This window comes from Cucurbita moschata, unplaced genomic scaffold (genome assembly GCF_002738365.1).
Source record: "Cucurbita moschata cultivar Rifu unplaced genomic scaffold, Cmos_1.0 Cmo_Scf00037, whole genome shotgun sequence".
NCBI lineage: Eukaryota > Viridiplantae > Streptophyta > Magnoliopsida > Cucurbitales > Cucurbitaceae > Cucurbita > Cucurbita moschata.
The window spans coordinates 819,990-844,493 of record NW_019268553.1 but is presented as its reverse complement, the minus strand read 5'-3'; the positions used below and the strand labels follow the sequence as shown (position 1 = coordinate 844,493).

Genomic DNA, 24,504 nt, shown 5'->3' with positions numbered 1-24,504 from the left:
GGGGGGGGGGGGGGGGGGGGGGGGTGTAGAGATTATTTAACATATAATAATAAATTCATTATTACAACTTTTTCTTTTTCTTTTTTTTTGTGAAAAAAATTAGCTGATCAACTTTCTTTAGTAATAAACAATTTTGAGTAGAGTAATGAATAATTTACTATTATTATGAGCTTGGCCATCATCAGAATATGAATAATTTACTGATCAACTTTCTTTAGTAATAAACAATTTTGAGTAAAGTGCCATATAAAATGAGTTAATTTTACGGTTGAGTACAATTTCTATTTCAATAAACATAAGAGTACCTTTAACTCAATTATTAATGTTTATTTTCACATTACATCGTCATTTAGTCCATTGATTTTAACATTAACTTTTAATAGTGAAGCAGAAGAGTGCCACATCTAAGGGAGATATTTCAGTGTCACTAATTTCCACACTAAAAGTGGTCCACGGCTCAATTTTTTCCCCCAATAAGAACATAACCAAATTTCAATTCAATAATTTCCACATCAAAAGTGACAAGAGTGCTATGTTCATACTTCAGACTGTTTGTTCATGGGAGGACAAGTTCTTGAAACTCAAGGCTGATTATAAGAATATTATTTAAAAGAATCTCCAATTCGTGAATAATAAGCAAATGATGGGATAATAAAATTGGAAGGAAATTTTAACACGCACTATAGCACACATATCATCAGCGGTTCCCAATCTATATTCTCAAAAATAATTCTATTCCTTACTTTATCATGTCCAACACTACCAACAAAATAGAAAAACCTTAAATATTTTACACATGGAAGTGAACAGTAGAATAGTACCTGGAGTCGGGATTCATCGAAAGAAACTTGTCGAGAAAATCAACAACTTCAAGGCTGCTGACCTGGGACAAATTGGAAAAGAAACCAAACTTTGTAATATAGATTCAGAAAATCGTGTGAAATATAAGGGAGATATTTCAGAAGGTGATGAACTAAAACAATAAAAATGTCATATATACTGGACCAAAAAATTATTCGTTGCTATGTTAACAAGGACTTACTTGTTCCATCTTGGACATTCCAATCATATAATCAGAGGGTGTCTCCTGCAAAATTGTTATCACAATCACAACGAGGTAAGGATAAAAAATAAAGTATAAGCATTAAGTTCAAGAAAGTAAACCAAAGCATAAAGACCATTAACATTACCGGAAGGATAACATGGAACAAAATGACATAACAAATAGTGTTAAAAATCACAGAATTAATCAAGTGGATGATAAACCAGATCCATCATTCATATTTAAACTCGAATAAAATATTCATTATATTTCAGTCCCTACTGGAACCTGCTTATAAGTGAAAATATAAGTTACGGGTTTTAAAGGAAACAATAGAGTTGGAATGTGAATAATCGACTACTGAAAATATAGATATTAAATGCAACACAAAAATGAAAACGAAAAAAAGTACATACTTGATTTGCCTCAGCAGCCTTGGTCAGAAGTGTCAAATCTCCATATGAATGAGGCGTTTGGACAACATTTAGTGCAGTGGCCATTGCACGGCTAGTCTGCATGAATAATTTTTCAATTCTCATCAAGAATAAATATGAACTGTCCGCTAAATAGAACAAGTAACCAAACACATTAGTTATTAGATCATAAATAACACGTACTAAAATTTGATTGAGTGGAGAAAAAAGGGTTAAAATAAAGTTTTTGTCCTTGAACATCAGAACTTGTTCTATTCTAGTCCCGGTACAATCAATAAATTCCCCTAATATTAGTTTTTTTTTGTTAACCGTTCTAGAAAAATTATAATTGGTATTCCCTCTATAAATTTTGGAAATAAATTCACATTGTGTCCTTTATTAAATGGAAATTATCATTATTACTTTACCGGGTTGAATAAAAAATTAACTTCAAATGAATAATAAAAACTAATTGATTAAGTTTGGACATTTGAAAGTACGACTAAAATGGAATGAGACCCAAAGTGCATAATAAAAATATAGTATTTTAACAAAGCATAAGTAGTTTCCCACCCAATTAGGCATGAAGAGTTAGCTATGAATACTTTTCAATCATTGTTCAAGCTCCTTGATTCGTCAAACATTAAGTGGGTTTTACTCTACTTAGGTTTTGGAAATTTATCAATTGTGCACCTGAATTTTGAAGTAATAGTTAAATCCTCGAGTAAGGAAAGTACAGAATAAGACTGGAAGGGATCTAAATGCATCCAAAACAAATTGGAACTTGGAACACTAAAAAAATGAAATGATAGCTTCTAATAACAAGAATTAAGGAATTAGGATCTAACGTCCACATTGAGATTGAAATTTTTTTCAAACGGACTGTTTCAGTTAAGGAAATTTACATGATGAAAGAAAAAGGAATTAGACTATCACTAAGTATACACAGATTAAAAAATGTGAAAGTAACACCCATGCACTTCAAATTTCCATAGAATTGCTGAAGGAGAAAGAAAGAAATTATAAACTCGAATGAGCAGAACCATACCCTCTTAGCAAATTCAAGAGTGCTTTCTTTTCCATTATACCGTGGTGAAATAATAGGAAGATACTCAACCTGGTCAGATAATAAAGTGAGACATTAACATTGCCTCAATAAAATAAAATGAAAAGTTTGTAAACAGGTGAAGGATACAAAAAAGATCGGAAAAAAATACCTCCATGTAATTGTGAAATTGCATGAACATTCTAATCATGAGCTTTGGCAAAGAAACAAGTCCCCTAAACAAAATAGCATTTCACAAACATCATAGTAAGACAGAGAGTTGGCACCAAATAAACAATCAAATGAGGAGTAGACACCTACCATGATTGGTCAAAGTGTACATGAGGATAACGAACAACAACAGGTTGGATTGAATAACCAGGAAGGAAAGCACCAAGTTGAAAAGAAATGAGAGCCCTTCCATTCGTAGTGGTTCCCTCGGGAAATAACAGAACTCTTGGAAATTTATTACAAGAAGCCTTCCTCTGTTTTCACATCCTTGAAAGCACAGTTTTCTATCAAAAATCTTATCATGTTGATTCAAGTGAATCATCAAACAAGAAAAAGTGGGAAGAGAGATACTAAATAATTCATTCGTCGGTGTCCTTGTAAATAAACCATGTCCTTAGCTTTTAACCTCAGTTTTAAAAACAATAATCTAACGAAACAATTAATGTATATAAAATATAATGTGACTTGTGAGTAATCAAATAAAGAGGTGTTAAAAAAGTTAGTTAGAGAATGGGAAAATGATTTTCCATTGTTTTAAAACTAGACCTAGATGATAAGAGCTCTTTACCGAGGCACACACCACCCAAACAATGTTAAAATTTTTCAAAAGAAATAAGAAAATGTGTTAGAAAACAACCTTACTTGAACAGAGACTATGTTCTATAGGCTGTACAACTGTCTTTGAGTTCGAAGAAAATGTGTTACAAAAGCCCCCAATTCATTCAAAGGTCCATGGAAATATTGATCTTATAAGGGAGTATGTTCATAGGAATATCACTTTTAAGGTTGGCAATGGTTCCATTACTCAGTTTTGGTCTGACCATTGGTTGGGGAATACGGTTGAGAGAAGAATACCCCTTATTTTTTGTCCTCATGCTCAACAAAGAAACTTCCATACTCCTACAAATGTTATGATCACCAACTGAGAGGGTCCTTGGGAATGGAACTTAGATCAAAATGGTCTTTCTACAAAATCTTAACCCAGAACCCTTTCATCAATGGGTACTCAAAGTAAGTTCTTTATTTGGGAACTATGTCATTCGTGTCCGAACACCCAAGACAGGCTCCAAATTAGATCATTGGGCATTTTCTTGTCTCTTCCATACTGTTCCATGTGGACTAATGGTTTGGAAACACGCAGTCGTCTCTTCATTTCATGTCCTTTTACCAGATCTTACTGCACTTTTATCTTGCAGAGTTTTGTGGGGGTCGTTGACTTTACCTACGGATCTTTTAAATATTATCCTTCTCGAGCATCCCTTCAAGAACAAGGAGACTCTTTGGCTCAGTTTCATACAAGCATTTTATAGTCTTTATGGCTCGAGACAAATTTGCGTATCTTCTAAGATACACAACAGGACTTCAAATCTTCTATGTCTTTTGTTACCTTTACTTCTCTTACATAGTGTGAATTGGTTTTACCCTTTTGTAGTTATGGTTTAAGCTCTCTTATAGCCCATTAGAAACGTTTTTCGTAATCCTTTGGATAAGACTCTCACTTTGTAATTTCATTTGATCAATGAAATTGTTTGTTTCCTATCCCCAAAAAGGAATGCAACTCAATAAACAATTTCGAATATGTTTTTTCAATGCTAAACAACATGGAATTACATGCAAAGTGATGCGCGATTACATGTGAGAGTTACAGAAACTTTTTACCTTTATTTCACTAATGGCATGCTTCTTTGATGCAGGCGAAAATCTATCTACATAAATCACCTGAGAAATGTAAACAATAATTGAGAATTTTCTTTTTCCACAAGAAACAGATATTATATCAGCAGATAGCTAATTAATTATGAATCAGTGTTTTAAAAAAAACCAAGCGCGCCTATGCCTTAGGCCCGGCCCCTGCATCACGCATCTTTACTTGGAAAGAGTTAATCGGGTGGAAAAGGACATGAAATGACCTGCATGGCTCTGATGATGGTCCCAACAAAGGGTATGGAATCATGGGACTCAGCTGCGACCATAGTTGGAAATAACTCATAAAAATAAAAGATCGGTTCTATGTATGATACATGATTCGACACAACAATTGGAGCAATTTCCCTGGGAGCAGGCTTCCCTTTTCTTGTTATCCAATGATATCTGAAAGAGAGACGAACAAATGAAAATCACTAGATTAGACAAATGATAGCAGTAGAAAAAGTTGTATCTCAAGGAAGAGATAAGCTACCAAACAGAGCCGGAAATCTATTTTCCACAAAAAATTACAACTATCTGGCATACCAAAATAGCATGATAACAAATCGTAAGAGTACGCTGATTATTTTTTCTCGTGTTTGTATTAATTGAAAGTATTAACACTCGAGATATGGAAAGAAACACGAACAGCCATGATTAAAGAGGGAGTACGAGTACCCTAAATTTACCAAACAGAAGCATATCTCACCCAAAAGAAAACAGAATACACCGTCCGCAAAGCCTCGTAACCCCCATGAGTCTACACCTCCACTTAGGCATCGGATTCTCCTTATCCTTCCACCCATGAAGCGCCGTCTTGGTCGCTATATATCCAACCAAAAGACAAAGCACGAAGAGCACAAGACGAGCAAGCGCAATAGGTATGCAAACCACAATCTTAACCCACTCATACACCCCATCGATACTCGGCGTATTATTCCGAAATGGATCCACAGTGGTCATCTCGGGAACGGAGAATCCATCGGAGCCAAGAAACCCATACGGATTGCTAAAGCACAATCGAGGATCGTGATGATTGCCGTTCTGATTGTTGATCTGCACCGGTGGACCACCGTCATCGTCTTCAATTCTGAGGATTACGTCCACACGGTCAGAGGACTCGGCAGGGAGCAGAGACGAGGTGAGATCGTGGTCCGCCATTGATGAGATGGGAAGAAGACGGAAGGGAGAAAGGGGGAGGACTGAAGAATGTGAAGTGGCCAACTGATGGAGGGTAAAATTTTATGGTGGCAAAATGGTCAATTGGTTTGCGGCGTCTGTGAGTTCGCCACTCGTCATTTTCGCGGAATTTATTTATTTTATTTATTATTATTATTATTATTTTATAATAAAGGAGATCCATCTTGTTAAGAAAACTAATATATTGGCACGTGCATGCACGTGATGGCTCACTTTTTTTCCTAGTTGATGTTTTTTATTTATCCAAATATTTAATATTTGGCCATTTAATTCAATCTCAACAATGTGAAATTTCTTATTGAATTTTTCTCTCTCCTTTTTTAATATTAAATTTAAAAAATAAACAATTTAAATTTAAATGAATTTTAAAAAAATGTATAATCACTGAATATTTGATAAATGGGAGTGATCAATTATATATAAATTTAAATTTTATGCTTAATAAATCTTTAAATTGTATTTAATATATCTATTAATTTTAAAATAAAAATCAAGATTAAATTTATAATTAAAAACAATTAAATAGAGTATTTAAAATGGAAGGATAAAATTTATAATTAATAACGAATTAAATTTGACCTGAAAAATGAAGAGACAGGTCGGCGGAAAGATGCCGAGGTGGTTGCTTACGTGGGGAGAGAGGCAGAGGGTTTTGGAGGCTGTCGGCGGCCACGTATTAAGCCTTCCGACCTTCATTATCAAATATTATCTTAATGGACAGGTGTATTTATTTGTTTTTTATTCATAAATTTACGCATTTTAATTAGTAGTAGTTATAAAAACTGTATTATTAAACATAGTATTTAAGTTAATTTGACCGTTATTAAATTAGTCAAACATATAATTTAGATCAAGGGTGAAAAGTTCATATCTATCTATCATAACTATAACCATAAAAATAAAAAAATATATTAAAATTAAGAAATTAGTAAAATATGTTTAATATGAAAAGATTGATTAAAAGATCAATCTAATATGAAACAAATATATATCAAAACACAGGTATATTATTAAATGCAGTAGTAATAAAGATGAACATCGTTAAAGATGTTAAAGTTCACGAGCAATCTCAAAGCTATCAGTCATGTGTAGCTTTCATCGGGTAGAATAACAACTGGAGGCACTGAAAAATGAGGGCAATAATCGTCTATAGACTGGACCAGACTACAAGAGAAGAACATCCCGACGTTTTCGTTGTCAAACCGGAACAAAAAAGGGAAGAAAATTAGTCGTTAGAGGGAAGTTAAGACTCGTGGGTTGCGATAACAAAAATTTGATAAGCCAATATAGGCGTGGAACAACTCAACATGAACATAGTTCCGCTAGCTAAAGTATACACCATTGTCAAAAAGAAAGTTAAAAGTTCAAACCTCTACGCTCTACGGTATTGTTGAACCCGAAAAAAGAATGCCCTGCAGAATTTTGACTCCCTCATGGGAGAACAGAAGAATGAGGCAATAAATGATATGAACAAACAATATGGGTCAATCTACAGCATAGTGCATTCGAATCATCGGTCTTTGGGAATTTGCTTTGCAGCTGCAATATTAATATGTAGCCTTAAACAAAATCACAAGCTCAAAAGATCATGGTGTTTTGGTACAATGATTCGCATAGGATGTGAAGTAACCAAGGGACTACTCGTTATTACCAGATTGAAAGCCCGAATCGGAGCATTCATCGTCAAAATTTTGATTGTCGTCGTCATTGTCGACACAATTCGTATTGCCATCAACATCATCAAATGACTCTCTGACTGTAAGAAAACATTCAGATTCTGAAGGCTGGTAATCCTTGCCTCTCCACACTACAATCTGCTCCTTCTCAAACGTCACCAAGATACAAGGCACAAGGTCCTGATTTAAGAAGGAAAGTTGATAAAAAATGAAAAGAATTCAAATTTTGGCACAATAAACAACTCCCTCCTCCTTAGGAGATGAGCACGGGACTTAGTCAAGTAGAACCGATTTTTAACGCCAATGCATGATGCAACGAAACAAAAATCTAGGTACACATGAAGAACAACACTCATGGCATGGTAAGGGTCCTTCTTCCTTTCTTTCTATGATTTAAGAATTTAAGAATTTAAGGATTTAAGAATTTAAGAATTTAAGAATTTAAGAATAGTTACATAAAGGCATGAGGGAAACGACCATTACCCGAAGCTTGCAGCCAATTTTCTTGTAATCACTCTTCTCAAGGCCTTGACAATCAATCCGAACCAACTCGCAGGAGAGAAAAGCATCTCGAACCATGGGTACCAAACTACCATAGTAACCATTTTTTGCTAAAATCCACAGGCATGATGCATTAGTCAATGACGTTATGATGAGACGGTAATATTACTCGAAACAAGCTTTAAAAAAAAGTTCTCAAACACATACCAAGTCTTGTCAAAGCAGGAACAGCTAGTCCTTTCTTTCTCATTTCTTTTGTTTCATTAATGCTCAGTCCATCAATTGTAGTTTTAATCAGCCTGGGATATACAGGTTCATGGGGTCTCCATAACATTAAGGGAATGAATGGCCTTTTCTTGGGATTATAATTCCTCCCTCTGTATAGAACAAGAAAACCACCATGCCTATGGATGATCTTTCCAAAGGTTTTCTCCTGCAGGCATGGACAAACCTCGGAATTAAACGTACACGAACAGGTGGGTGTGACTCAAAATACATTTTCAATATGTTGAATGTAATTTGTGGAACAATATCAATAGGTTAAGAAATGAAGAACTAAAACATTTGCCTATAACAAGAAAACTCCACCCAAAGAAATGAAAGCCATACCTCAAGCTGCGTGCACACATTTTTCATATCAACAGTGGGAACACCTAAACATTTGATCCTCACTGCCTCAGCATGTTTCCAGTGATTATAGATATCATTTAACATATTGTGAGTTAAACCATCTCTTCCTACGAACGCATAGAAGTTATGTAGTTAGAAGAAAATGCAATTATCCCAACGGAGCCATTCAATATAGAGATCGTATTATCAGATGCCTCAGTAATTTAAGCACAGAAAATAAGATTATCTCAATATCCATGAAGCATCTATCAATTAGAAATGATGAGAAAACAGCGTCCAAGATCAACAATTTTATATGTGCAAACAATAGATTAATAGAACTTGGTATCACATACCCAAATTAATCTGCCTCTTTGTTTTCTTCTTTTGACAAGTTTCCACCAAAGTCTTTCTCTCGGCTCCTGTCAGTGGCTCCCCTTGAATATTCTCCCACATGACCCTTCTCTTCTCTTCCAGTTTTGGATCTTCCGTGCTCTCTAGAGAGCTCACCTTCGGGTCCACCGCCGGGGCACACACCCCAGTCCATTTCCGGTCAAGCCGCCCAGGCCCAAACGGTGAAAACTTCGGTTCTCGAAGCCCGATAGGCCTCACCGAGAGGCTAGTCTCCGTGTAACTGTACTGGAAATCAAATGGCAAGTCTGAATGCTTTGGCTTCTTGTCAGCGAGATCGAGCGACGATGGTGGTTTGTACCGCGGTTTCAGTGGTTTGTTTTGCCGCGGTTTGAGCTCCGGCGGTGGGGGTTTAGGGGAGAGAGAAGGTGGAGATTCAAAAGCGTAGTGATCCCGGAGTTTGGAGTAGCAGAAACATCGATTGGAAGGTGTATGAGGATGAGCAAACGGAATTGGATTCTGGCGGAAGAGTCTGATAACGAACATGAGGTAGATTGCGCATGGATGAACAATGTCGCGCGACCGGAAATGGTTTAGGGTTTATCGGCGAAATCGGTTTAGACTTTACAGTATTATGAAATTCGCGGTCTTTTATTTTTTATTTTTCCTTTTTTTATATTTTTTTAATGGGTAAATAACTAGTTTACCCTTTATTTCATAATTTTTTTCTACTGGGCCACGATTTTAAGGCCCAAACCCGAGTATGTGAGTTTTTAGGAAGATGGGCCTGAGCCCACTTTTCTCACAGGCTACTGGGCCTATTCAAATGGAATAGGCCCAAACATCCAAATTAATGAATAATTCTTATTTTCAATAAAATCAATAATATTTTATAAAAAAAAATATGTAATATAATGTTTAATATATTTTTTAAAAATTCAAAATTTCAATATATATTTATTTAGTTATTAACAATTAATCTCTATTCGATGTCTCTTTTACCCCCTTCGAACGACCCGGGAGCAAATTCTCCATTGAAAGGAGGACAAAAGACGACCATCTCGAGGCACAACACAACGTATAGGTAAGATCGACGAGACTTAGAAAGGCAACTCGTTTGGAAGTCGTATGATCCATAGTATCTACAGCCTCCACGGACTGAATATTCATCGTTCTAGAAAGCAGGGGTCTCTTTTTTGCAACGAAAAAACGGAGCCAATTTGACTCGGCACAATCTAACGATGCATTCAATACCAGTAATATGTGCACGAGTTTAGGTCGATAGAGCTACTAGACACTTTTAAACTTATAAACAATACTCAACTGATCGAACCCGAGCAAGGATCGATATTGGACGGTGAATATTTGATCTTAAGAGGAATTTGGAAGGGGAGGAAAATAGGCTCGTGGAGTGATCTCCCGCCGGAACATTTCTAAGAACGATTTAGGTTATCCAGTCAAAATACTCCCAACCTTTCACGCCGTAGAAAATGGCGTCGCCGGTTGAATCCCGCCGTCCCGAACTCCGCAAGGACTCTGTTACGAATCGTTGGGTCATATTCTCACCCGCACGAGCTAAACGGCCCTCCGATTTCCAATCGAAATCCCCAGCTCCTTCTTCTTCCGATCCTCCCCAAACGTGCCCCTTCTGCATCGGCCAAGAGCACCACTGCGCTCCCGAGATCTTTCGATTTCCTCCCCAAAACTCCGATTGGAAAGTTCGTGTCATTCAGAATCTCTATCCTGCTCTCAGTAGGGACAAGGATCTCGATTCTTCGGCTTCCTTGTGCTCAGATTCTCTCGTCTGGGGTTGCCTTTTGGACGGCTATGGATTCCACGATGTCATTATTGAGTCCCCTGTTCACTCGGTTCACCTCTCTGATTTGATCCCCGAGGACGTCGCTCAGGTTCTTCTCGCTTATAAGAAGCGGATTCTACAGCTCGCAGGCGATGACAGCATCAAATATGTTCAGGTTCTTGTTCTTCTTTCTCCTTTCTTTAATTTTTTTCTCTGCAAAATGCTCGTTTCTGGGGATTTTGAGATGATTTTCCATCTGGTTTCTTCTGCGCTGTGCCATTTTCATTTCGTCGAACACGTGGGGTGCATCAAGATTTTGAATTGCTATCTGGTTTCATTCTGTTGATTCGATAGGTGTTTAAGAACCACGGTGCCTCAGCTGGGGCATCCATGACCCACTCCCATAGTCAGATGGTGGGTCTTCCAGTCATTCCTCCCTCTGTTTCTACTCGACTTGATAGTATGAAGCAGTATTTCAATCAGACGGGGAAATGCAGCATCTGTGATGTTCCTATAAAGGACCTTTTGGTTGATGAATCAGTCCATTTCATTTCAGTTGTTCCTTATGCAGCCTCGTTTCCTTTTGAGCTCTGGATCGTTCCCCGTGACCATGTTTCTCATTTCCACGAGCTGGATCAGGAGAAGGTAAGTCAAATCTTAAACTATATAAGTTTGGCTCTGAGTAATATTATGTCTATTTAGTAGCTATATCCATTTTGGAACCTATCTTAAAGTGTTTTTTATTTGTGTCTAATAAGACTCATTAGTTATTCCAATTTAATGCTTACATCGTCAAATGCTTGAATACTAAATTGGGTTAGACACAATGTGAGATCTCACATCGGTTGAACGAAACATGGCTTATTAGGGTGTGGAAGCCTCTCCCTAGAAGACAGGTTTTAAAACTTTGTGGGGAAGTCCGAAAGAGAAAGCTCAAAGAGGACAATATCTACTAGTGGTTGGCTTGGATGGTTACAAATGGTATAAAAGTCAGATACTGGGCAGTGTGCTAGCGAGGACGTTGGGCCCCAATGGGAGTGGATTATGAGATCCCATGTTGGCTGGAGAGGAGAACGAAACATGACTTATTAGGGTGTGGAAGCCTCTCCCTAGAAGACAAGTTTTAAAACTTTGAGGGGAAGTCCGAAATAGAAAACTCAAAGAGGACAATATCTACTGATGGTTGGCTTGGACAGTTACAAATGGTATAAGAGTCAGATACTGGGCGGTGTGCTAGCAAGGATGCTGGCCCCTAATGGAAGTGGATTATGAGATCCCATGTTGGCCGGAGAGGAGAACGAAACAGTACTTATAAGGGTGTAAAGACCTCTCCCTAGAAGATGCGTTTTAAAACTTTTGAGAGAAAACCCAAAAAGGACAATATCCACCTGTGAGCTTGGACTCTTACACAATTGAGAATTCGAATGTTTTAAACTACATGAACCGGATAGGCACAGCTTAGAACTTCAAGGATCAAACATGTAATTTTAAGATAATTCAAATCATTACATTCATTTGATGACCACAACAAAGTATGATGCTGACTGATTCATGTGCAGTGCAGGCTGTTGACCTTGGTGGGCTATTGAAAGTGACACTCATGAAGATGTCTCTGCAGCTGAACAAACCACCATTCAACTTCATGATTCACACTTCTCCCTTACAGGCTTCGGAATCAGATTCAGCTTACAGCCACTGGTTTTTGCAGATTGTTCCTCAGCTCTCTGGTGTGGGGGGGTTTGAACTTGGAACTGGTTGCTACATCAATCCCGTTTTTCCAGAGGATGCTGCTAAGATCATGAGGGAGGTTAACATTTCAATATAGGCGCAGGCCCTGGTACGTTCTATTATGATATCTCCCTTTTATTTTATTTTCCGTGTGAGATTAGAATTGGCCTATCTTTTTCATGAAGAAAATGTTGAGTTCATCATACAATTTGACATATTTGCATGAAATGAGATTGATCCATAGTTTTATATTGTGAAAAAAATCTTTTCTATGACTTCATTTGGATGTTTCTGGGTAATTCTTCACGAGTAGGGGCTACTTGTTTGTTGGTGATTCTCCTATTTGGTACTAAGAGCGAGATCTTGCACTTCGAAATCTAATCTACTCGGGATGGATATTGCCTAGGAAACACAAATAAAACAACCAAACTCGATACGAGACATGTACATGGTGACACTCATTTCTAAAAATTATTAGAGCACAAACACAATATTGAAACGTTTATTATAGCATACATTTTAATATATATTATTTTTATAGATTGAAATGTTTATTGTAGTTTAGGATGCTTCTAATTCATGATCTAAAGTTATTGTCAAAATTGATACATCACAAACGCATCAATTTTCTATTGAATTAACAACTTTGAGAGAGAAGATGCAAGTGTATATCCATAAATATTAGTTCTCTAAGAAGAAAAAGGTTGAAGACGCCTAATACATACATTATGGTATCTCTGTAATCCAGGTTCTTGGAGTCTGCCATTTTTTTCCTCAATAAACAAGCTTTCATCAACCTCCAATGGTTAAATCATACAATATATATTGAAATTGATCCGTGTACATTGAAATTGTTCAAAAAAATAGGATATAAATTGACATGGTGGTGCGTGATCGTAAAAATGGAAGACCTATGTGACCTCATTTACAATTCAATTTCAGCTATTTTGAACATTGAAATTGTTATCATCAGAGCATGTGGAGAAGCCATCTACTGAAATTGTATAGTTGAGAGGCATCCTTCTTACATTTATAACATGGGATTTGGGGGAAAAATACAATAAAAAAGTATCCTAATTTAAACCAATGGCCTTCTTTCTTCATCTTTTTCACTTTCTATTTGAGGAGTCATTTCATTGTCATTGTTAGCAGGTCTGGAAGTTCTGGCATTTGAAGAGGCTCTGTTTTTGGGCTTGTAATCAGGTAAGAGCTTCAGCGAGATCCCCATGCCTATGAGCAGCAGACCAGTCGCATGTTGTTCGCTTAATGGCTTTGTGAATATCAAGTAAGATAGCAATAATGTCACTGCCTTTCTAGCAGTTGTTATCTGTGGCAGAATTCAATTGTTTTGAGTTGCTACTACGAGGATCGCAATAATTCAAAGTTTAAATCATCTTCTCATTCTTTAAAATCTATGTTTATTCCATTTTCAAAAGATCCATTCTAATCCTAGATATTTATGGATCAAAGCAAATGATCGAAAAGTTTATGACCTAACTAGGACTTAACAGTTGCACTCAATGTGATTCACTGATCATATCTTCTGTTTTGGAATGCTGAAACTGAGAGAGAATCATTTCTGAAAATGGTTGAAAGAAAAAGCTAGGACAACATTGATGTAGTGGGCATTTATGACATGCTTGAAAAATGCATTCAAAACTTCCTACCATTGCACATGGAGGAGTGTCAAGTAAAGTGTGAAATGGTTTAAGAAGTGAATAGTACCATGGCTGTAGTAGCTGCCCCAAATAGGGCAATGAGTGAAAGAACAGAGACTTGGCCGACGTAGGTTGCCATGGCTTCAAAAATTAACACACCGTATACGTATTTGTGCTGCATAAAACATGGTATTCTTAGAATGTGGGTTTCACTTAGCACAATAGGGGATGAAAAGAAGGAAGAAAAGGGAGAAAAAGGTAGGAGAAAATGCAGTTCTAGAGAGAGAGAGAGCTAACTGTTACCTGAGAACATGAAGTCCATGCTTTAAACAATTCTCCAGTGAGAAGCATGGGTGGGATCAGGAAAGGCAAGCCAACTACAGTAGAACAAAAGAGCATCTCCATCTGTTTGGTCAGTTTGGAATCAGCTTTCTTTTTCACATGTAACCAACCACAGAAACATGGATAGGACAGTGAGGAATCACCTGTGTGGTTTCAGGATTCATGGTAAAGATGGCTTCTTGCAGATTTCCAAGAAATGAGTCCATGATTAGCGCACCCGATATCATGACCACGCCAAGAATACTGAAGTTTGGAGATGTTTGTGCATCTGCTAAAGTGAAGATGATCAAACCCACAACCAAAAGTACAGCAGAAACGTATTCATGAGCGGGATATTTTCGTCTGAGGCCGGGTATGAAGGCACCCATTATCATCACTGGCAAAACCTGAAACATCAAAATCTTCATTAGCTTCAGGTGACGAATTGACGAAACCATGTACCAAGTTTCTAATCTTTTTCAATTTTTAGTTTTATAAAACCTTTGATTTATCCTATTTATAATGTTTTATTCCCTCCCAGTTTCACGCAAGTAATACAAGTTTTGACGGCATGATGCCTAAATAATGTACTTGCCTGAATTACAAACTTGTGATCTTTCATAAATGCTTTAAAACTACTGTTCAAATTTTGGATGAAATTGAAACTAGTGTGGCAATGACATGGAATAGAGTAATGGTGTTCGAGTCCCAAATTTTGTTTTTGTTTCAAGTCATTGCACACCATTTTAGATCCTAATTTTTGCCCTGCATTCAAAATAATTTATGCCCAAATGGTAGTTTTAGAATAATTTTGAATGATCAAAGGTAATATTGCACGATATGAGTACTTTTCCTTTTTTGTAATTTAGTAAATATTACAAAGTTGGAAGTACTATGCATACACAACCATCAAATAAAAAATCTACCCACTGCATGATCTTATAGTATTAGCTTAAATGAATCCATTGCATAATACAAATGACAGCCTCATAAAAAGTATACTTTTTGAATTTTTAGTAACTATGAGGACTTAATTGGAGAGGGAAAAGTCAACTCAGAAAAAAGAAATTAAAATTCTAAAAGACCAAAAAAGATGAAACTAAAAATTTTAAAAGCTTTTAGATCAAGAACAAACATTTAGAAAAAATAATAAAAAGGCTAACTATTCAATTCATTGGATGGATGCTATACTTACCAATCAACATAAAATTCAATCACAACAAGCTATCACATCATTTCTCGCGAGACATCGGCTAACTATTCAATTCATTGGATGGATACTATCCTTATTGATGAACATAAAATTCAATCATGACAAGCTATCAGATCGTTTCTCGACACTAGACATCAACTTGCAACGACCCGTTGGTTTTTAGTATCTATTGAGAAATCCGAAACAAACAAAATTTCAAGGCAGATTTACCTTTGTAGATTTGAACATGAGCTGAGCAGGATAGTTAAGAAAGGCCAAAGACCCCTTGGTGAGGCCATGGGAACCCATCAACACAGCAGAAAGCTTGACATAAGTCTTCCAAGGGTTCACCATATGCTTGGCAGTGAAGCCTTGGAGGTATATCAGAAACAGATACACAAATCCTTGAATAAATGTGAAGTACCATCCATAGCTACACCAATAAACACATAATAACATAATAAATTGGGGATATGAAACCTCAAATGGAATGTTATATGAAGTTTCTGTCAAAAGGCTCACCTGAATTGCAGCTTGTTATAGACATATTCCTAGAAATTAGGCAGACATGGAGATTCAGTTCACTTGAATTTGGAAAGATTTCATGTAATAATATAATTTAGCCGCAATTCTTTGATTTGAAAACGAAATGTAAGTGAAGAATATTCAGGTTGAATGCCAAAATCAAAGAGTATCGAGTTTTCTGAGTGGTTTTCTTTCCCCGAAACTTCATTTTCTCGAGAAACAAACGCCAAACAAACACAAAATCCTTCCAATCAAACACTAAAACTAAAAAAAGAAAAACCGTAGAAATCCACTGATTAGTCCAGCATTTTCTCAGGAACCAAACAGAAAGGGAAAACACGAAAAATACCTCACAGATGCCGTTAACTAAATAGCCGAAGAAAAATCCAGAAGAGCAAATGAGGAACTGGTGCCATTTAGGCCTATCCGTGAGGGAAATCCCAAACAGAGTCCGAATCTGCTCCTCGTTCTTCATAACGCCGATCTTCCCCCAATGAAAGAGGCGGAAAGAGGTCAGAAACGGCAAAATGAGGAAAGAATCAGAGAAACAAAAATCGATGGAATCAAGAACAGGAATCGAGCATAACGTTGGAGGGTGAAGGAACTTGCATGTTAGAGAGAGAAAATCGATTGAAGAATGGGTTATAAAGAAACGTAAGCGATGGGGACGGTGGCGAGGACTGGAGCTCTATTCACGTTACACTCTAAGCTCTGCGCTGGCCTTTCTCGTAATGCACACATACACGCACACTAACTCATGACACACAAAAATTAGTCCAAAAAATGCCTTAAACTATTTATTTTACCCCTAATCATAATTATAACTTTTTTTTTTCTTCAATTTTATTCCCTTTTATTTTAAAAATTATAAGTAATCCCTTTTATTTTTATATTTTTTTAATTTAATCTCTCTAAAAAAATTGGTTGCTCGAGCCAGAATGTGATGTCCCACGTTAGTTGGGGAGGAGAACAAACCACCATTTATAAGGGTGTGGAAACCTTCTCTAACATACCGATTTTAAAGCCTTGAGGGGAAGCCAAAAGGGAAAACCGAAAGAGGACAATATATGTTAGCGGTGGATCTGGGCCGTTACAAATAGTATCAGAGCCAGACACCGGACGATGTGTCAGCCTTCTCGCTATTCCCCGAAAGGGGTAGACACGAGGCGGTGTGCCAGTAAGAACGCTGGGCCCAAAGAAGGGTGGATTTGGGGCCGGTTCCACATCGACTCGATTGTGATGTCCCACGTTGGAGAGGAGAACAAACCACCATTATGTACTAATTCTCTTAAAATTTAAGGTTCAAATAACGATTATATTTATTATTTTTTTCAAAATTATAAAGCTAGGTTTCGCAGTTATTTTATTTAAATTTTAAAATATTATATATAGAATTTAAGTCACGTTAAAACTTTTTTTTTTGTTTTTTAAATTTGGCTAATAATCGTATTTTCAAAATTTCTAAGTTTTTTTTAGTTCTTTAATGATTTTTTTTTTTAATTTAGGAAGTATTATTAAAAAAATAATTAAACATTAGAAATTTAGACATATATTTAACTAAAAAAATATTAAATTTTTTATACATTCAACCCTATAAAATTATCAGCAATATTATTATTATTGTTTTGTTATTGTTTTAGTATAATAAGTCGACATTTTGACGAGGTTAATAATATAAGGTGCTGGATACAAGGATTGACTCTGACTTTTGACTTTTTTGCGCCACAGTCTATTTGGGCCGTTCGATCATCCCTTTTTGATCCGACGGCTGGATGGAGACTTGAGTATTGTGGATTTGCGCGTGCTGAATCTAAGCTTTTTTGCCGTGTCCTTTACATACACGGGGAGCAGGGGTAGATAAGTAATTTCACGTTTTACAGTTTTATATAACCAAAAATGAAGGGACATTAATACCATAAAAGAAGAAGTAAATGTGGGACTAAATTTTAGCTTTTTTTTTCTTTTTTTTTTTTAGTTATTTTTTAAAAAATTTATGCTTAGGTATTTTAGTATTGTCATTTATTTTATTTTTTTTCAATATTCAGCAATAATTTTAGACCAACTAATGTTCGATTATAGATTATTTACAAAAATGGTTAATGAAATATTAACATTTCCTTATTCAGTCATTGATTAGTAAACCTCCGATATTGGTAAGGTCGGTATTGTGGTCATACATCTCTGATTTGTCGGCTGATAAGATCTTTGAGATTGACTAGCCAACTGGGTTGGTTTGGCCGTTCCTTTCTATTGACAAGGAGTCAGTTGTCTGTTCGAGTCACCTTCTTCTAGCTTCATTGGACAACACGACATTCTCGTTCAAATATAGGTCGGTTATACTTGTGATGGTTCCAAAGGATCCAATATGACCACTTAAATCTACATTGCCAAGATATTGTTTTGTAGAATTATGCGAGTAGAAATTCGACCCGAATTTTTTTTTTAGCGTCATAGGAAAAGGATTGACTTTTTTGACGCGGTCCTACATGCATGTCTCCACTTATTTTGGTAGGAGCAAGAATACTCTTAATGTATTGAACATAAATTTATTACACTTTTTTAGGCATTGAATTTCAAGAAATTTATTATCAAATTTAAGTTATGAGGTAAAAAAAAGTCAACTATCAGAGCTCCTTTCCAAATACATGCTAAAATATAGAGTAAAATTGATTGTGACATGCTAAATCAAACGGGTAATTTATTTGTCTACTACAGATCTTCATCTCATACTACCTTGTAAATTGAAAACCCATAATTATAATTCCTACGAAAGTACCGTTTTATTTAAATGTACATGTTTGAATGGTTCCGATTAATCTCGTCTTTTGTGATAAGGATCAGTATGATCTTTATAAGATTCATCCTCCATATGAAATTCAACGAAATTCAAAGAAACGACGAATCAATAGAGTTTCGAGCCCTGAATACTTGAATCAATCAAACGTTCAATTATCTTAATAATACTAAATTTTGACTCGATAAAAAATTAAATCACAAGAGAGGTTAGGTAAACGGCGAGCATTTAGGTTTAGAGTATTTAAAAAGAAAAAAAAAATCTCCCATAGGGATTGAAGAAATAAAATAAACTTTGAGAATAGAGATTATTTAAATAACAAGCAATGGGGCATTTAAATACTCACTTTTACCTTTCCCAATGACCTCATTGGGTAAACCCAATTTAACCTTTTCTCTATTTCTAACTAATTAATTAATTTTCAACATCATTTGGTAAAATAATACAATAATATTAAAAAAAAAAAAAAGTCAAATATACTTCTCTGACTCGGAGATCGGAGAAATATATTTTTTAGACTTTTTTTTTTTTTTTTCTTCACTTAAGAAAAACGACGTCGTTGCAACAGATTCTCACACACACCATCATATCAACGCAACCACTACAAACCAAGCGGCAATCGGCCTTGTTGGCCATTGGCCTCGTGCCGTCCTCCAAAAAGATAATGGTGGCACACATGGGTCTCAGTTACTTCCCCTCCTCTTCCCCTTCTCTGTTTCGTCGTCCTCCTCTCTCCTCCGCCAAACGCCGACCATTTGCCGGTGAGTTCAATTCTGAACATAACCTACACTGGTTAGCTGCAGATCCACTTCATTGTTTCCTTCAATTTCCAGTTTTGTTTCAATTTCGTGTTTTTCCATTCTAAATTTGAGTTTGAGGGGTTTGTGTTCTTTGTAAGATGAGCACTTTGGGATGGGATTGTAGCCTTGTGCATTGCCATTCTGTTCTGTTTCATTTCCTTTGATGATTGAGTTATGTTAATGATGCTTTTCTTATATTGTTTTGAGATTTTTGGTTTTGGTGTTTTGGGGATATCAGAGATTCCCAGTTTATATTTGGGTTTCTTTGGATTATTGTAAATTTCAGTACCTGATTCCATCTATATGCCATTACTGCTTTTAATGGTACTTGCCTTCTGCCTGTGAAAGTTTCTTTACATACTTCTGTCCATTCCAATTACTGATGTCGGTGGAATTTAGAGGTCATATACAACCGCACGACCCCATCACTTGTTGATACTGTCCTTTTTGGGTTTTCCCTTTCGGCCTTCCCCTTAAGGTTTTCTCTTTGGGCTTTCCCTTTCGGGTCTTCCTTTAAGGTTTTTAAGATGCGTTTTAAAATCGTGAAACTGACGGCGATATGTAACGGGTCAAAACAGACAATATCTGCTAGCGGTGGGTTTGGGTTAGTTATAAATGGTATCAAAGCCAGATACCAAGCAGTGTGCCAGCGAGGACGTTGGCCCCCAAAGGGGTAGATTGTGAGATCTCACATTGGTTGTAAGGCAGAATGAAGCATTTTTCGTAAGGGTGTGAAAATCTCTCACTAGTGGACGAGTTTTAAAACCTTGAGGGAAAGTCCAAAGAAGACAATATTTACTAGCACTGTTACATTATTCTCTCTGAAAGCATGCAGAAGTTTGATATTAATGAACTCTCTAGGTGACATGAGTTGATTGAACTTCTCATTCTGAATGGTTTCAGTTGCAGCAATGGGAGATGATCCTATAAAAGAATGGATTCTCTCTGAAGGAAAAGCAACACAGATAACAAAAATTAGCCCAGTTGGTGGTGGTTGCATCAACCAGGCAAATCGCTACGACACGGATGCTGGGTCCTTTTTTGTAAAAAGGAATAGGTAAGAACTCTTGAGTTCTTATAGTTGACAGATGATAAAAAGAAGTGAGAGAAATTATGAGCAGTTATGTAACTCACTCAGGAGCATTGGACCCTCAATGTTTGAAGCAGAAGCTCTTGGTTTAAGTGCAATGTACGAAACGCAAACTATCCGTGTTCCTAAACCATTCAAGGTTTGAAGAATTTCAGTTCCGGGAAGAGTTATACTCTATTATCCAGTCATTGTTCCTTCATTAAAGTTGTAGTTCTTTCATCCATTGCTTGACTACAAATAAGAACTGAACTTATTTTACTCATTACAGTTCGGATCATTACCTTCTGGTGGCTCATACATCATTATGGAATTCATAGAATTTGGCTCCTCCAGAGGCAACCAGGTAAGAAATAGATCATCCTCTTTTTCGTTGGAATCGAAACGATGAATATGGCAACAGAACTTAAATCTACCCTTTACTGACCTCAGTTTGAGCTGGGAAGAAAGCTTGCTGAAATGCACAAAGCTGGAATATCTGACAAGGGATTTGGGTTTGATGTCAACAACACCATTGGCAGGTGAGTTCTTGTGAATCCTATCTGCTAGTGCTGTAAGTATATGCACAGGTCATAGATAAGTACCATTATCAGCAATTGAAGCAGCGTTTTATAAGTGAGTTCTTATTCTCTTTGTATGTCTTATGTTCCTAGTACTCCACAAATAAACACTTGGTCATCGGATTGGGTACAGTTTTATGCGGAGGAAAGATTGGGATTTCAGCTGAGGCTAGCACTTGACCAGTATGGCGATAGAACCATTTATGAGAAAGGTAAACATCGCGTTTTGGAGAATGGCACTAATGTCTGTCTGGTTGACATTCAACAATATAACTTCTCCAAATAATGTCCGAAACGAAAATGAGATTTTCTTTTAGCAGTATGTTGACCGTGTTTTCGATCTTAGTTTTGTGTGATAAAAAGGCTTTTATGATCTTGCCATATGTTCCAAAAGGGGTAATATAACCCTTGATTGCCTTTGAAGATTTGGTGTTCAGATAGGTATTACAAGATTTAGTAACTTGTTATCATCACTTGAAGATGATGAATTATGGCTTTCTTTGTATAGACAGCTGCCCTTGGCTATCTTTCTGATTGAGCTTTATGTTGTTTTTGCATTTAACAGGACAAAGGCTGGCAAAAAGTATTGGACCTCTGTTTGATAATGTCACGATCAAACCGTGTTTGCTACACGGGGACTTATGGAGTGGAAATATCAGCTCTGATAAGAATGGAGAGCCTGTTATACTTGACCCAGCATGTTATTGTAAGTTCAACTTTCCTCATACTTCATGCATCTGCAATTACCAAAATAATGCTTGGATACGAAAAGATCAGTGATATCGAAATGAATCCCTCGGAAGTAGAAGTAGAGAACAACATAGTAGATCTTTGGCGTAGATGAATCAAAGTCGAAATGCTCCTACCTCTTATTCAATTGGGTTTTTAGCATTTCTTTCTATTTTTATCGTTACATTTTTATCCAAAGAACTAGTCCAGGAGAGGTCTAGAGCTTCAACAACTTATCTTTAAAAGAAGTCGTTTATCTTAGCAAGTGTTTGGTTTCTAAGACTACATTTTTCAGATGGACACAATGAAGCAGAATTTGGAATGTCATGGTGTGCTGGCTTTGGAGGTTCCTTTTATGATGCTTATTTTCAGGTACTATTGTTTTCCAAGTTAATAGATTCCTGATTCCTCTTTATTTGTTTCCCGTGAGATCCCACATTGATAGGAGAGGAGAACAGAGAATTTCTTATAAAGGTGTGGAAACTTCTTTATAGTAGACGCGTTTTAAAACCTTGAGAGAAAGCCCAAAGTGGACAATATCTTCTAATGGTGGATTTGGGCGGTTACAAATGGTATCAGAGCTAGATATCGAGTGGTGTGCCAGCAAGAATGCTGAATCCCCAAGAGGGGGTGGATTGTGAGATCCCACATTGGTTGAGGAGAAGAATGAAGCATTCCTTATAAGGGTGTGGAAACTTCTCCCTAGTAGACGCGTTTTAAAACTTTAAGAGAAAGTACAAAGAAGATCATATCTGCTAATGGTGGGCTTGGAGGGTTACATTTCCCCTATTCACATTATGATCTTCTTACAAGTTAGAACCGATACTACTTTTCCTTTGCCTATTCAGCTCATGCTAACTAGTTTTTACATTTGAAATGTTTGGTCGTTTTGTCCAGGTTATGCCCAAGCAACCTGGTTTTGAGAAGAGGAGAGATCTTTATCTGTTGTATCATTATCTGAACCATTACAATCTCTTCGGTTCCGGGTACCGTTCATCTGCCATGTCTATAATCGACGACTATCTGCAGATACTTCAAACTTAGAAATGATTTTTCAAGTGAGATTTGTTTGAAGGTTCCTAGCTCATAGTCGATTTTGCCGATGCCAGTTGTACCTAGAGCTCTACAGTATGTATATCCATTTCTCCCTCCTATTCATGCTTCTAAGCGACATTACTGATTTCTTTATATATTTCCCAATTTCAGTAATCCAAAAGCAGCTAAAAGAAATCAGCATCATACATAGCTTAAATAACTAAGAGATAATTCAGATAGACACGGACCTTGGAATTGAGAGCTCTTGGATTAACTCCTCCTCCAATTCTTACTGTTGCAGCGGAGCGAGTTAGAAAAAGAGTTGCCGGCTGCCGCCGTGCGCTGGCGGTGGCAGTACTCGCCGGAAAATAGGATTTAGGGCTTCGCTAGATCTCGCGGCTGAAAATGGCGGGAGGAAGAGAATTGGAAGGGGCGGTTGAAATTGGCGACTAATTCATCGGAATAGGCTGGAATTGCTAATATTCTTTATGCAATTAAAATAAATTAGAGTAGATATTCTCTATTTTAGCCTATTATGTATCGTCATCAATCTCATGGTTTTAAAATGCAGCTACTATGGAGATCATCTAGTCCTACTTCGACCCGTATCTCGTATTGTCCGACTCTAATACCATTTATAACAGCTCAAGCCCACTGCTAGTAGATATTGTTCGCTTTGGCCCATTATTGTCAACCAGACACGTCTTATGAGGCTGACTACGATAGGTAACGAGTCAAAGTGAGCAATATTGAGTAGCGGTAGGCTTGAACAATTAAAATATATCAAACAGTTTATACATCTTCATCTTCAAACAATTGAAATTTTAAATCTCATGCACTCGAGATGGTTCCAAAATGCTGAGTTTAATGTCTACCAAATACCGAGTGAACTAATTTGATTAATCGAACACTTTAATATTAGTCATTATCAAATTTGATCTAAACGACACACATGATTAATAGAAATGAGTGAGAGAGATAATCAAATGTTAATCTTAATTAAAGACTTAATTAATTAAAGAGTCCAACCTCTAAAGCAAGTTGCGATGGCTCCCGAAGTGATTTCCCTATCCAAATCAAAACGACGCAGTTCTGGAGCCCACAAAAGTATAATTCTCCATCCAACTGCAATATTCCAAATTTAAACTTTTTTGTCATTTTCATTAATTATTTTATATTGCCGGATTTTTTTTTTATTTTATTTCCAATTTAACGTTCCGTTTTCGCAAGCCGACAAAATCGAACGGCCCGTTTTGTGTCGGCTTCCTCGTGTACCTTTCAACCTACGGAGCCGAGCCGAGCCGAGCCATATAGCCCGTTTTGTAATTTAACTTTTTTTTTTTTGTGAAAAAATAAATTTTAAATATTTATTAGATAATTAAATTATTTAAAGAGCATTTTAATTAAAAAGAAGGTAGTAAAGAAATCAGTTTAAAATATAATATAATTAAATTATTTAAAGAGCATTTTAATTAAAAAGAAGGTAGTAAAGAAATCAGTTTAAAATATAATATATTAAGCAT

The 24,504-nt window shown here is 36.5% G+C and overlaps 5 protein-coding genes across 8 annotated transcripts in view; 2 read left to right on the top strand and 3 right to left on the bottom strand.

The window, feature by feature from the left end:
• The window catches only part of LOC111431872 (lysophospholipid acyltransferase LPEAT2-like), an 8,258-nt gene extending 2,582 nt beyond the window's left edge, over positions 1-5,676 (bottom strand). Inside the window, exons 1-9 of the mRNA XM_023068585.1 lie at positions 5,127-5,676; positions 4,642-4,822; positions 4,391-4,450; positions 2,822-2,985; positions 2,673-2,736; positions 2,504-2,572; positions 1,459-1,554; positions 1,043-1,087; positions 822-883 (exon numbers count right to left, since the gene is read on the bottom strand). Of these exons, the coding sequence (XP_022924353.1) occupies positions 822-883; positions 1,043-1,087; positions 1,459-1,554; positions 2,504-2,572; positions 2,673-2,736; positions 2,822-2,985; positions 4,391-4,450; positions 4,642-4,822; positions 5,127-5,578 (1,193 nt within the window). The 5' untranslated portion in view covers positions 5,579-5,676. The remainder of the gene's footprint in view (positions 1-821; positions 884-1,042; positions 1,088-1,458; positions 1,555-2,503; positions 2,573-2,672; positions 2,737-2,821; positions 2,986-4,390; positions 4,451-4,641; positions 4,823-5,126) is intronic.
• Positions 5,677-6,748: 1,072 nt separating this feature from the next.
• LOC111431873 (CRS2-associated factor 1, mitochondrial) lies at positions 6,749-9,408 on the bottom strand. Of its 2 annotated transcripts, none has more exons than XM_023068586.1 (5): positions 8,760-9,408; positions 8,404-8,531; positions 8,002-8,227; positions 7,777-7,904; positions 6,749-7,473 (listed from the first exon to the last, which is right to left on the bottom strand). In XM_023068586.1, the coding sequence occupies exons 1-5, from the start codon at positions 9,298-9,300 to the stop codon at positions 7,255-7,257; spliced, it is 1,242 nt and encodes a 413-aa protein (XP_022924354.1). In that variant the 5' UTR covers positions 9,301-9,408; the 3' UTR covers positions 6,749-7,254. The 2 variants fall into 2 exon arrangements, with proteins under 2 accessions (XP_022924354.1, XP_022924355.1); XM_023068587.1 differs by lacking the exon at positions 6,749-7,473 and adding an exon at positions 7,506-7,702 and having other exon boundaries at positions 7,743-7,904.
• Positions 9,409-10,096: 688 nt separating this feature from the next.
• On the top strand, positions 10,097-13,780 carry LOC111431875 (ADP-glucose phosphorylase). The gene is made up of 4 exons (XM_023068589.1): positions 10,097-10,727; positions 10,907-11,197; positions 12,117-12,389; positions 13,433-13,780. Exons 1-3 carry the CDS (start codon positions 10,245-10,247, stop codon positions 12,375-12,377), a joined length of 1,035 nt encoding a protein of 344 aa, XP_022924357.1. The 5' UTR covers positions 10,097-10,244; the 3' UTR covers positions 12,378-12,389; positions 13,433-13,780.
• LOC111431874 (UDP-galactose/UDP-glucose transporter 2-like) lies at positions 13,359-16,743 on the bottom strand. Its single transcript, XM_023068588.1, has 7 exons — positions 16,326-16,743; positions 15,974-16,002; positions 15,683-15,884; positions 14,424-14,666; positions 14,242-14,343; positions 14,006-14,113; positions 13,359-13,607 (listed from the first exon to the last, which is right to left on the bottom strand). The coding sequence occupies exons 1-7, from the start codon at positions 16,449-16,451 to the stop codon at positions 13,359-13,361; spliced, it is 1,059 nt and encodes a 352-aa protein (XP_022924356.1). The 5' UTR covers positions 16,452-16,743.
• Positions 16,744-19,338: 2,595 nt separating this feature from the next.
• LOC111431796 (protein-ribulosamine 3-kinase, chloroplastic) lies at positions 19,339-23,472 on the top strand. 3 transcript variants are annotated; one of them, XR_002708567.1, is made up of 10 exons: positions 19,339-19,531; positions 20,474-20,627; positions 20,709-20,799; positions 20,929-21,003; positions 21,090-21,178; positions 21,311-21,429; positions 21,783-21,923; positions 22,242-22,318; positions 22,844-23,074; positions 23,283-23,472. XR_002708567.1 is itself a non-coding variant. In XM_023068503.1 (9 exons), exons 1-9 carry the CDS (start codon positions 19,435-19,437, stop codon positions 22,988-22,990), a joined length of 990 nt encoding a protein of 329 aa, XP_022924271.1. In that variant the 5' UTR covers positions 19,339-19,434; the 3' UTR covers positions 22,991-23,136. The 3 variants fall into 3 exon arrangements, 1 of the variants encoding a protein (XP_022924271.1); XR_002708566.1 differs by lacking the exon at positions 23,283-23,472 and adding an exon at positions 23,153-23,261; XM_023068503.1 differs by lacking the exon at positions 23,283-23,472 and having other exon boundaries at positions 22,844-23,136.
• Positions 23,473-24,504: the final 1,032 nt, after the last annotated feature.

Coding starts and splice junctions, on each gene's coding strand:
- LOC111431875 (XM_023068589.1), top strand. CDS start 10,245: ATGGCGTCGCCGGTTGAATCCCGCCGTCCCGAACTCCGCAAGGACTCT. Junction 10,728..10,906: donor ACAGCATCAAATATGTTCAG/GTTCTTGTTCTT, acceptor TTGATTCGATAG/GTGTTTAAGAACCACGGTGC. Junction 11,198..12,116: donor ACGAGCTGGATCAGGAGAAG/GTAAGTCAAATC, acceptor TGTGCAGTGCAG/GCTGTTGACCTTGGTGGGCT.
- LOC111431874 (XM_023068588.1), bottom strand. CDS start 16,451: ATGAAGAACGAGGAGCAGATTCGGACTCTGTTTGGGATTTCCCTCACG. Junction 14,667..15,682: donor TCATGTTCAAATCTACAAAG/GTAAATCTGCCT, acceptor TTGATGTTTCAG/GTTTTGCCAGTGATGATAAT. Junction 13,608..14,005: donor GGGCAGCTACTACAGCCATG/GTACTATTCACT, acceptor ATTCTGCCACAG/ATAACAACTGCTAGAAAGGC.
- LOC111431796 (XM_023068503.1), top strand. CDS start 19,435: ATGGTGGCACACATGGGTCTCAGTTACTTCCCCTCCTCTTCCCCTTCT. Junction 19,532..20,473: donor CAAACGCCGACCATTTGCCG/GTGAGTTCAATT, acceptor GAATGGTTTCAG/TTGCAGCAATGGGAGATGAT. Junction 21,924..22,241: donor ACTTGACCCAGCATGTTATT/GTAAGTTCAACT, acceptor TACATTTTTCAG/ATGGACACAATGAAGCAGAA.
- LOC111431873 (XM_023068586.1), bottom strand. CDS start 9,300: ATGTTCGTTATCAGACTCTTCCGCCAGAATCCAATTCCGTTTGCTCAT. Junction 8,228..8,403: donor ATGTGTGCACGCAGCTTGAG/GTATGGCTTTCA, acceptor CCATGCCTGCAG/GAGAAAACCTTTGGAAAGAT. Junction 7,905..8,001: donor TCCTGCTTTGACAAGACTTG/GTATGTGTTTGA, acceptor TGTGGATTTTAG/CAAAAAATGGTTACTATGGT.